This window comes from Belonocnema kinseyi, chromosome 9 (genome assembly GCF_010883055.1).
Source record: "Belonocnema kinseyi isolate 2016_QV_RU_SX_M_011 chromosome 9, B_treatae_v1, whole genome shotgun sequence".
Taxonomy (NCBI): Eukaryota; Metazoa; Arthropoda; class Insecta; order Hymenoptera; family Cynipidae; genus Belonocnema; species Belonocnema kinseyi.
This window is the reverse complement of record NC_046665.1, coordinates 113,517,758-113,530,027: the sequence shown is the minus strand read 5'-3', so window position 1 is coordinate 113,530,027 and position 12,270 is coordinate 113,517,758. Positions and strand designations below refer to the sequence as shown.

General features: G+C 25.6%; 1 protein-coding gene across 1 annotated transcript; it reads right to left on the bottom strand.

Annotated features, from left to right (window-relative positions):
* Positions 1–9,613: 9,613 nt before the first annotated feature.
* On the bottom strand, positions 9,614–11,388 carry LOC117179696. The gene is made up of 2 exons (XM_033371722.1): positions 11,161–11,388; positions 9,614–11,097 (listed from the first exon to the last, which is right to left on the bottom strand). The coding sequence occupies exons 1-2, from the start codon at positions 11,189–11,191 to the stop codon at positions 10,097–10,099; spliced, it is 1,032 nt and encodes a 343-aa protein (XP_033227613.1). The 5' UTR covers positions 11,192–11,388; the 3' UTR covers positions 9,614–10,096.
* Positions 11,389–12,270: the final 882 nt, after the last annotated feature.

Sequence of the window (12,270 nt, the reverse complement as noted above, 5' to 3'; positions counted from 1 at the left end):
ACTTTGAAAATTTATAACTTTGTAAATATGCATTTAACAAAAAAGTTGCAAGAGAACTTTTATGCTTAGAATTGTCCATATTTACTAAAAAAAAATTTGTCCTATAAAGAAAAACCATTTTTTCCTATTTGCTTAAACAATTGCGTTTTAAACAAAACCTATCCACTTCTCGTAAAATTAACCGGTACCATTAGATTCAGCGGGTCAAAATACATAAGATTAACTAGTTTTTACCTTTTGCCTCTTGAATGCATACGGGAACATACCCAGCTTCCGGACTAAGTCGGATCAAGAGGCTAAATTGTTTCTAGGAAAAATTGGATAAAATAATTAAATTTCCTTACAGAAAATAAAATATCGCATCTTTATTGCACTTTCAAAAAAGTTGTATCTTTTTTAAAAAAATGATTTAAAAAACGTCTATAATTTCTTAAATAAAATTAAAATGAGATTTGGAAAAAATATTCACTAAAAGTGTCCTTGAAACGGCTATTGGATGTGAAAGTAAATATTTTTATTTATCTCTATAAAAAAGGTCCAAACAAAATTATAGAAAATCTCGGACTTATTGTTCTTTTAAATTTTTTGAAATTTTGTGAATCTCAATTTCCAAACGAGAAAATTTTACTCTAAACATTTTGATTTTAATTATCAAATTTAAATTGTAAATGATTCTTTAATAATGAAGGCAAATATTCTGATATTAACTTTTTAACTAAATGTTTGAAGAATGAATTAAGAATTATATTAATAATCCCTGGACCATACTTCCAAATATTACACAGGGCCCCAAATTAACAAGCCCCAATCCCACAAACCCCAAACCCCAAACTAACAAGCTCCAAACCTACAAGCTCCAAAGTCACAAACTCCAAATACACTAGCTCCATATCCTTAAGCCTACAAAACCCAAACCCACAAACCCCAAACCCACAAGCTCCATATCCACAAAAGTACAAAACCCAAACCCCAAACCCACAAGCTCCATACCCACAAACCTACAAACCTCAAACCCACAAACCACAAGTTCCATATATGCAAACGTACAAACTCCAAACCCACAAGCTCCATATCGACAAACGTACAAGCCCATAAACTCCAAACCCACAAGTCCCAAACCTACCAACATTAATTTCACTAACCAAAGTACCTTACATCTTATAATGCCAATGGAGAAATTGGTATAGTTTGAGATTGGTGGGTTTGGTGTTTGCTAATTCGGGTTTTATCGGTTTGGGGTCCATGGGTTTGGTATTGTTGGTTTGGGTTTGGCACGTTTGTGGATATAGAGCTTGTAGGTTTGGGGTTTAGGGTTTATAGGTTTGTTGTTTGTGGATTTAAGGTTTGTGGATTTAAGGTTTATGGATTTGGGGTGTGTGGGTTTGTGATGTGTGAGTTTGGGGTTTGTACTTGTTCGGTTATGGAGCTTGTGGTTTTGTGGGTTTGAGGTTTGTTAGTTTGGGGTTTGTGGGTTTGGGTTTGTGGATTTGGGGTTTGTGGGTTTGGGTTTGTGGATTTGGGGTTTGTACGATTGTGGATATGGAGTTTTGGGTTTGTGGGTTAGGGGTTTGTAAGTTTGTGGATATGGAGCTTGTGGGCTTTTGGTTTGTCGGTCTGGGGTACGTGGGTTTGGGGTTTGTGGATATGGAGCTTGTATATTTGGAGTTCGTGGATTTAAGGTTTGTGGATTTGGGGTGTGTGGGTTTGTGGTGTGTGGGTTTGTGATGTGTGGGTTTGGGGTTTACACTTGTTCGATTATGGAGCTTGTGGGTTTGAGGTTTATTAGTTTTGGGTTTGTGGGTTTGGGGTTTGAACGATTGTGGATATGGAGTTTTGGTTTTGTGGGTTAGGGGTTTGTAAGTTTGTAGATATGGAGCTTGTGGGCTTTTGGTTTGTCGGTCTAGGGTACGTGGGTTTGGGGTTTGTAGATATGGAGCTTGTATATTTGGAGTTCGTGGGTTTGGAGTTTGTGGATTTGGGGTTTGTGGGTTTGGAGCTTGTGGGTTTGTGGATATGGAGCTTGTGGGCTTGGGGCCTGTTAGTTTCAAGTTTGAAGCTTGTGGGATTCGGGATTGTTAGTTTGTGTGCTTGGGGCTTGTTAATTTGGGGTTTGTAGGTTTGTGGGCGAAATTTATGCAGAAATTCCAGGTTTTTAACCATTTTTTTAAATTTTACTGCAAATCCTGACGTGCTGGCTCAATTCTGCGAATGGATTCGTGTTCAGCGACCCCAAAAACATAAAGTATACCTATTAGAATCCCAATAGACTCCCAAAACCATTTTGTGGTTCTGTGTTATTGATAAAAGAGAACATTTTAATTTTAAACGTCTTTTAATATTAGGGAATAATTTTGTTCTTAAAATTTTGCTACCCTTCTAAAAAAAGTACATTTGCAGGAGGTTCAAGCACCATAAAGTTTAACAAGTATTTCCCATAAAATAAAAATACTTTTTTGTAAATTTTATTTAGAATCGTCAATATAAGGTGAGTCGAGTTGAAATTCAACACTTTTCTTCACTATTAGTCATAGAATACAAATAAAATATTACTCTCATAAGTCCGTTTTATAGGGTCCCAAAAACCCATAAATGAAAAAATGTTTTTTACGATTTATTGGCCCTATTTAGGACTGTTTATTTTTATTTTTTTTCTTATAGTTCAGATTGTTCGTAATAAATAAAAATACTACTTCATAATAAAAATTATATCTTTAATGAATTTTTTAAAACAATTTATTCTTGTTTGTAGACAATTTTCAATTAGAATAGATTTCAAAAGTCGCGGTTAAAAAAATCCAATTTTTTGATAAAGTGGGGCAATACGTAATGAATATCAACAAACATAATTGATTACATTAAAAAAATATATTATTCTTATAATAATGCTAGAAAATTGCAGTTTTTTCATAAATTTTCTACTTTTTATCTAATTTTAAATTAGAGCAAGGTGAGTCATTAATTATACTCGTAGTTAACAAAGATAATTGTTGAAACTAATTATTATTTTTATTGTTAATAATATTCAATTTAAATAATGATTTAGAATTGCGGGTTTTCTCTAAAATTTCCAACTTTTTTTTCCTTTTCAGTTGGAGTGAATTAATAATTAATTTAATGTAGCAAAAATATCTATTTTTAACAAATTATTATTCTTTATAACTCTTCTTCTTCATCAATGCTAGATAGTTGCGGTTTATTTTGAAATTTATAACTTTTTACCCACTTTTTTCTTAGTAAATAAATAAATAATGCAAGTCTACAAAACATAATTATTGAAACAATTAATTATATTTATCTATCTTCTCTTAGATAATGGCTAAAAAGTCAAGTTTTTTTCTGAAATCTTATACTTTTTGTCAACTTTTCTCTTAGTTAGATAATAATTAATTGTTTCTGACTTTCGTCTCTAGAAAGAAGGGAATTGAAATCAGACATCAATTTTAAAAGTATCTTTTTTATTTCAGAAACATATCTTCAAAAAAAAAGAAAGAGATTGTTTCAAAATTAATTTTCTGTAATGTTTATTTATTATTTGTTCATAACTAAAAAGGCAAAGTAAAGTTTAAAATTTCAGAAAAAAGCGGCAACTTTCTAGCATTTATCGGAGGGAAGATAGTTATAAACAATAACACATTGTTTGCACAACTATTTTTGTTAAGTTCAAGTAATTGTTACTTCACTCTAATTAAAAAAAGGACTAGTTAAAAATTCCAGAAAAACCCGAAACTATCTGGTATTAATACAGATAAAGATAGTTATAAGCAATAATAATTTCTTCAAACAATTATTTTCGCAATTTATTATTAATTATTAAGTCACTCCAAGTGAAAAATATAAGAAAATATAAAAAAACTCAACTTTCTACGATTAAGCAGAGATTTTTATTAGCAGTAATAATAAATTGTTTAAAACATTAATTTTGTTAATTTGAATTAATGATTTTTTACTCTAATTGAAAAGTGGATGAAAAGATGAAAATTTTAGAAAAACCCGCAAATATCTAGTATTTATATAGAAGAAGGTAACTATAAATAACGATCATTTGTTTAAACAAATATTTTTGCTAATCTGAATTAAATTTTAAATTACTTCAAGCGAAAATTGAACAAAAAGTTGAAAATTTCAGAAAAAAACCCGCAATTTCTATCATTATTCAAAGGGATTATTTATTATTATTTAAATATTCATAAATTTGTAACCCTCAAAAAATCTTAAATAACTTTTAAACCGACTAAAATTAATCCTCAAATTATTTTAAATGCTGTAAAATAAAAAAAAGTTGATTAGAAAATTTTTTGGATATTTTTTCAACATATCTGAATATTTTCAAATTTTTTTTTTAATTTTCTCGAAAAACCTAGGAAAATCACATCATATTCAACAATTTAATTTCAAATTCGTATTTTTGTTTAAAAATGTTTGGTATTTCATTAATCTTTTTAATTAAAATTGCATATTTTGTTTAAAACTAAATCTTTTTTTGTTGAAAATTCAAATATTTGGTTAAAAGATAAACTGCTTTGTTAAATTAAATCATCTCTTTTGAAAAATATTTAATCCTTGAAAGTTAAAAATTAATTCGACTATTTCTTGATTTAAAATAAATTTATTTAATAAAATATGAACCATTAAATTTTTTATTTATAATTCATCTTTTTTTTGTTTGAAAATTGAACTTTTTGTTTGAAGATCCATAATTATTGTTCAAAATTCATTTCTTTTGTTGAAAATGTAACTATTTTGTTGGAAATTTGTCTTTTCGGTTTAAGTAATTAATTTGTAGAAAAATCATCTCTTTTTGGAACATATTTAATATTTTCTTTAGTTAAATTTTTTTAGTTAAAAATTCATCTTTTTGGTTGAAAATTCAACTATGTTGTTGAAAATTTATCTTTTCTAGATGAATTAAACTGTTTTTGTTTTAAATTTAAAATAAAAATTTTTTTGTATTGAAATCTTAAAGCTATTGAATTTGTTGTTTAGAATTCATTTTCTTTATTTGAAAATGGAACTATTTGGTTAAAGATTAAATTTTTTATTGAAATTTCCATTTGGCATATCTGAAATATTCCAAACTTTTTTTGGCTAATAAAGGTATTATTGAAACTTTATAAACTATTTTCAACCTAAAAAATAACTTAATAATAAGATATTCGTAATTAAAAACATTTATTAAATTTAAAAAATTGTTTTAGTACAAAATATTCCATTTTTAGCCCATTAAATTAAAAAAATGTTAATTAAGAAAAGAATAATTATTTAATATTGAGCAATATTTGACTGTTCATTTGTAAGCGAAATTGTTAAATTTTTATGTAGAAATAATAATTGAACACTTATTACTTGTAGACATAATTTAAGTTATTTTAAGAGATATGTAGAAGTTTTGAAAAGATTCATAATATAATATTTAAAACATATTTTTAAATGAATAGAATTTTTCCTACAATTTTTAGAAAAGCCTTCAAATCTTTCTTAATATTCTGTTAAAAAATTTTTTCAAAATGAAAAATCATCTTCAATTTTCCTAGGAATATTAAAAAAACGTTTTTATTCTTTTGCAGCCTTTCAGAATGCTTAAAAAGCTTCTAAATTTTTGTTTGAAATCTGCAAAATAAATTAATTTTTAATCAATTTAAAAAATTCTAAATATCTCTTGAAATTACTCTAATTTCTACAAATAATAATTCTTCAATTGTTATTTATAAATCCAAATTTGAAGGAAATTGGTTTAAATTCGCGGGATTTTCTAGAAGTTGTAGAAAATTTTTTATTAGTTTTGAAAGTTATTTAGAAGTTCTGAAAAAAATTTAAAGCAACTTCTAGATTTCTCAAGATTTTGAAATAAAATTTTTAAGTTTTTCAAGGATACTAGAACTATTTAAAATGAAAATTATTTAACTTTTAATTTAAGAATTTTTAATTTAAAACAATTAAGATTTTGATGTTTCAAACCTAAAATAACTTAATAATCTACTTTTGAGAATTCTTAAAGTTCGTTTATTGATTCTTTAATTAAGTGTATTGAATTGGTTTTAATTGATTATTTTGGAATTTATAAACTTTGAAACTTTAATTTTTTAAATTTTGAATTCATGAGTTCCAATTTTAATTGTTTACTTTGTTGTTTATTTTTTTATTACTTTTAATGGGAAAATGTTTAGGATAGAGTTCGAGTTTTGAAATTTTAGTGACCGGGAAAAATGTTTTTGCACCGGACAAAAACAGGAAATGACCGTCGTTTTTAAACGTTTCAAATATTTTCCAACGAAATTGAGCCCTTTTGTAAATAAATAAAATTAAATTTCATATTTGACTAGCCCACATATTTTATTTGAAAAATATTTTTGTATGTATTTAATGTGTGTATTTTTCTATTTTTTGTGATATTTTTATAAAGTTATAAAAAAGTAATCTATTATTTATATTAGGCTGATGCTTAAAAATTCATTTTTCAAAATAGTACCACTTTAAATTTTTCTTTTCAGAGATAAAAACTCAGTGGGATTTTTTTCAAATTAAAAAAAAGTTTTAGTGGTGCCGAAAAGTTTTTTAAAATTTCGAAATTTTTGAAATTTATCCAATTCATTCAAAAATGGTGAACTATAAAAATTGTTTTTTTTCATCAAAATGATTAAAAGAAAATTGCTGCTAAATACAGGAATTCTTTTTTAATGAAGAAAAATGACTTTTCTCACTTCGGTTAAATAACATTGATTTTTAGAAAGTTGAAAATTTTCTTACCTGAAAACTTTCGCTAATCAGTTTGAACTAGACAGGTAATTTATTTACAAAAAAATTACTTTTTTAATTTGGCTAAATTAACGTTATTTTTAAAAAGTTGCAAAATTTGTTAGCTGAAACCTGTTTATTTTAAATTATAGAACACGGCTTTAATTTTTTTGCAAATAGTTTTTTTGTTTAATAATATAGTCATTAATAATAATAGTCATTAAAAATGTTAAAATTTGAAAAATTATTAGTAAAAAAATTTTTGTTTTGAAAATATAAAATAATCGTGTTTTGCTATAATTTAAATTAAATAAGTTTAAGGTTTTTCGAAATTTTTACAAGTAATTGTTAATCTAGCCGAATCCAAAAAAGTAATTTTTTCTTCATCATAGAGGAATTCCTGAAACAGTCCACAGAAGAAATTTTTCTACAAATTCAAAAAAAAATTTTAATTTCAAAAAAAAATTTCACAGAAAAATTTCAAAAGTTTAAAAATCTTCCACTATTTTTTTTCAATCTGAAAAAATTCGGTTGATTTTTTCTTTCACTAAGAGACAAAAAAATTGAGGATTACCGTCTTGTAAATTTGAATTGTTTCTTATGAATTCAAGTGTTTTTTATTGAAAATTATAATATTAGTTTATTGAAATATCAACTATTACATTCTATGTTTAAAACTAATTTCTTTTGTTTAAAACTTCTACAACTCAGTTAAAAGCTAAACTACTATGTTAAAAAGTTTTTTTTTTTTGGTTGGAGGTTCCTTCTTTTTGTTGAAAATTCGTCTTTTTTGGTAGAAAATTAATCTCCTTGATAGAAATTTCATGCATTTGGGTGAAAATTCAAGTATTTGATTAAAAATTAACTTTCCTGATGGAAATTCGCATTTTCAGGTTAAAAAATTCAATTTCTTGTAGAAAAATTATCTGTTTTGAAAAATATTTAATCTTTGAAAGTTAAAAATTATTTCGACTATTTCTTGATTTAATTAAAAAATTTTTTATTAAAATATTAACTATTAAATTTTTTATTTATAATTCATCTTTTTTGTTTGAAAATTCATCACTATTGTTAAAAATTCCTTTCTTTTCTTGAAAATGTAATCATTTTGTTTGAAATTCATCTTCTATGGCAGAAAACTAATCTCCTTGGTAGAAAATCCATGTATTTGGTTCAAAATTAACTTTTTTGTTGAAAATTTTTTTTTCGGGTTGAATAATTAATTTGTAGAAAATTCATTTCTTGGAAAATGTTTAATATTTTTTAGTTAAAAATATAACTGGTTAAAAATTCAACTATTTTGTTGCAGATTTGTCTTTTCTAGAGAAATTCAACTATTTTTTTATTTAAAATAACAATCTTTTTGTATTCAAGCATCGAAACTAATAACTTTTTTGTTTAGAATTAATCTTTTTTGTTTTAAAATTCAACTATATGGTTGAAGATTAACTTTTTTATTAAAATTTTGATTTGACATATCCGAAATTTTTCAATCTTTTCTTTTGCCTTTCTCAAGAATCTTAGAAAAATTGTATTTATATAATCTTCAAAATAAATAAACAAATAAACCTGAAAAATAAAAAGTTTGACATTTTTATTTTGTATTAAAGTAACAAAAAAAACAATTATTTTTTAGTTTATTGTCTAACTCTGTCCATATAATCATTTAATAAAAATATAATAATATAAATAAAAATAATATAAGAAATAAGAAAAAAAGAAATTTATAATTAAATCAAAAAATTAAATTTTTCAAGAAAAAGTGTTTAAAAAATTCTTGAAATAAGTCTGATTTAAATAAAAGATATTTTTTAAATTGTTCTTTAAGAAAAGTTATTTCGCATCAAAGAACTGATTGAAAAAATTATTTTATTTAAAAATTAAATATATTGGAAACTGTGCATTTTATGGAGATTATTAAAGCGCTTTTACACTCGACTTTTTTTTATTGTTTAACATTTTTATATATTTTAAAAATGTTTTAAATATTTCTTTAACAAAAGTATAGAGCTCTTTTTGCAATAAGTAAAATTAAATTTTTAATTTTACATATTTTAAATTAGAGAAGACCTCTCTACAGTGAATAAATTAATAATTCACCATACGTAAAATAATTAATTTTAAATTTAATTCATTAAAACTTACCGTATAATAACTATTAATTAAATTAAATTAATTTATTTCATATGCTAGTGTTTTTAATTAATCATTATCCGCTGTAGGCTATATTGTTTATTACCTTTTGATATTTTATAAACGTTTTAAATATTTTGTAACGCAATTATTGAGCCCTTTTTGAAATAAGTAATATTACATTTCACATTTTACTAAAATATTTTATTTAAAATTTTTTTTAAGCATTTCATTATATTTAATATTTACTTTATCATTATCTTTGGATACTTTTTAAACATATTTTATTTTTTTTTAATTATGGAGCATTTTTTGAAAGAATAAGTCAAATTAAATTCTTTATTTTACATATTTTTAATTATTGTTTAGGAAATATTAACCCATGTTTAAAAAATGAGCAAAAGAGTATAAAAGAAGTAAAAATTAATAACATTTCTGCAAGAAATATGTATCTTCTTAAAAAAAAATATCAATATTTAAATAAAAAACTAAACAAAAATGTTTTATGCATTCTGTATTTTTCTATTTTTTTGTGGTATTTTTATAAAGTTATAAAAGAGTAATTTATTGTTATGTATTAGGGTGCTGCTTAAGAATTAAATTATTCAAAATGGTACCACTTTCAATTTTTCCTTTTAGAGATAAAAACTCACTGGAATTTTTTCCAAATTAAAAATTATTTTTAAAATTCCTGCTAAATACAGGATTGCTTTTTTAATAAAGAAAGAATAACTTTTTTCAATTCAGTTGGATAACATTGATTTTTAAAAAGTTGAAATTTTTCTTTCCTGAAACCTTTGCTATTTAGTTTCAATTAGACAAAAGCAGTTTTCGAATTATTATTTTAATTAAAAAAATTCCTTTTTTTATTTGGCTAAATTAACACTGCTTCTTTTAAATAAATAAGTTTTTTGTATATTTTTGAAAATATAGAATAATCGTGTTTTGCTCTAATTTCAATTAAATAAGTTTAAGATCAAATCATTCGAAATTTGTACAAGTAATTGTTAATCTAGCCGAACCCAAAAAAGTAATTTTTTCTTCATTAAAAAGGCATTCCTGAAATAGTACACAGAAAAAATTGTTCTACAATTTTTACACCCATAGTAAATTTTTCGAAAGTTTAAAGATCTTCCACTATTTCTTTGCAATCTGAAAAAATTCGGTTGATTTTTTCTTTCACTAAGAGAAAAAAATGTGAGGATTACCGTTTTGCAAATTTTAATTTTAATCACAATCGAGGGTAAAATGTATGCACAAAGACATCCGCATCTCTATCTCTGGATCGTCCATAATGATGTCTTAAAACGGCCGTTACTTGGTTGATCCTTTGAGGACTTCCTGAACGTTCTCCATTCCTAAATTCACATGCCAAAGGCAAATCATCCGCCCCTAATTCTCTAGAACTGATATGAACAGCTTCATTAGTCCCTCCACTATTTAAACTATCCATCGCTCGTTGAGCATAACCAGTCCTAAGAGCTAGATGTCCAACAAAATTCTGATCGCCTCTGCTCAAAAATCCAGTTTTCCATCCACTTCTAGAATAATTCTCAACAGAATCAGTCGAACCTGATCCATTTGGATAGGATGCATGTCCGCGTGGATGTCCACTCATTCCTTGAGGATGACAACTTCCATTTTGCGAATTATCGATTACCCTTCCAGCATCTGAAGCAGATCTACCAACATATCTTGCTCCACCTAGCATTATTTCCAAGACATCTTTCCACTTTTCCAGAAACATTAATTCTTCTAATTCTTTAGCGATTCGGAATTCGCTAAACTTCATTTCCTGTATCGTTTGATGTCTTATTCTAGCTGGTGAGGAACCGCCGAGTTGGGCCGCAACTGCTGTAAATAAACAGTCATTGGCAGCTGCTCGAACCGTTTCTGGATCTTCCTCATTCTTTAGAGTCCAATGACCATCATGATATTCTAGGTCTATCGGACTTTCTTTTGATCTTTTCCCGATTGTAAATTCTACATTCTTCTCTGGATGATGAACTCTAATACGTCTTCCAATTGCTTTACATAGAGACAAAATTTGTATCAAACCTACAGGTTGATGTCTTTCAAGGTCACGAATTGCTTTTCTCACAGCTCCTCTGGCTTGAGGATTTGGTGCATTCCTTAAATTTAATCTCGATGTTTTTCTACTTCCTCGTATTAGGTATTTCCTCATTAACCGATTTCTCTCGTATTCGTCATTTCCGAAAATTATTATCTGTCCTGTGTTTTAATTAAATAAACGTGAAGACAAATTTTTTTATTTTTATGACAGGCAAGACTTACCTCTTTTTCCTGGAAAATTGGTATTTTTCATATTTTTTTTAACTATTGATTATCAACGAAATGCGGCATTAATATTTCTTGAAATAAATTCATAATTTGGATAATTTATGTTCATTTTTACGGTCAGATTATTTAACTTTTACTGGGAAATTTTGATGTGAGCCAAAAGTTTTGATATGTTTCAATATCCAGTGAAATCACACATCTTTTGTTACATTAAAGCTACCTTCACCCCAGAGCCTAATATATTTTAAAAAAATAATAATAATAATGGCAAAAATGCTCTAAAAATGGGACGACTGAAAAATTCCGAAAAATAAAATTCCCGAATTAGAAAATTCTCGAATAATAAGTAAAAATACCGATTTGGAAAAATCGCAAATAATAAAATAAACGAATAATAAAATTACCGAGAAATAAAAGAACCGAATTGGAAAATTTCCGAAAAATAAAATTCGCCAATAATAAAATTGCCGAAAAATAAAAATACCGAATTGGAAAATTCCCGAATAATAAAATTTCAGAATTATTTAATTCCCGAATTGGAATATTCCCGATTAATAAAATTCACGACGGTTTATAATATTACCGAATTGGAAAATTTCCGAATAATAAAACTCCCGACAAAAAATCACTGAATTATAAAATATATAAATGGAATAACTCCCCAAATTAAGCAATTGCAATATTTTATAAATATACTTGATTGATTACAAATACAATAATGAAATATTGTTTTTTCAAATTATTTCCAATGTTTAAATTCGGAAATTTTCAAATTCGAATATTTTATAAGTCGTCAATTTTCTGTCGGGAATTTATAAAATATCCCAATTGGAAATTTCCCGAATTTTAAGAATTAAAAGTTTTTATAAATATATTTTATTTATTACAAATACAACAATAAGATATTAGTTTCAAACATTATTTTTAACATTAAAAATTTCCAAGCTTATTTTTTGAATTAAAAATAGAAAGAATTTTAAATAAAATATTTCTAGATAACGCATGTTTTTTTAATGTATATAAATTTATATTTCGAGTCTGTTTGAAAAACATTACAAGGTACGTAGAAAATTTAACGAGAATTTTCTACGTACCTTGTAACGT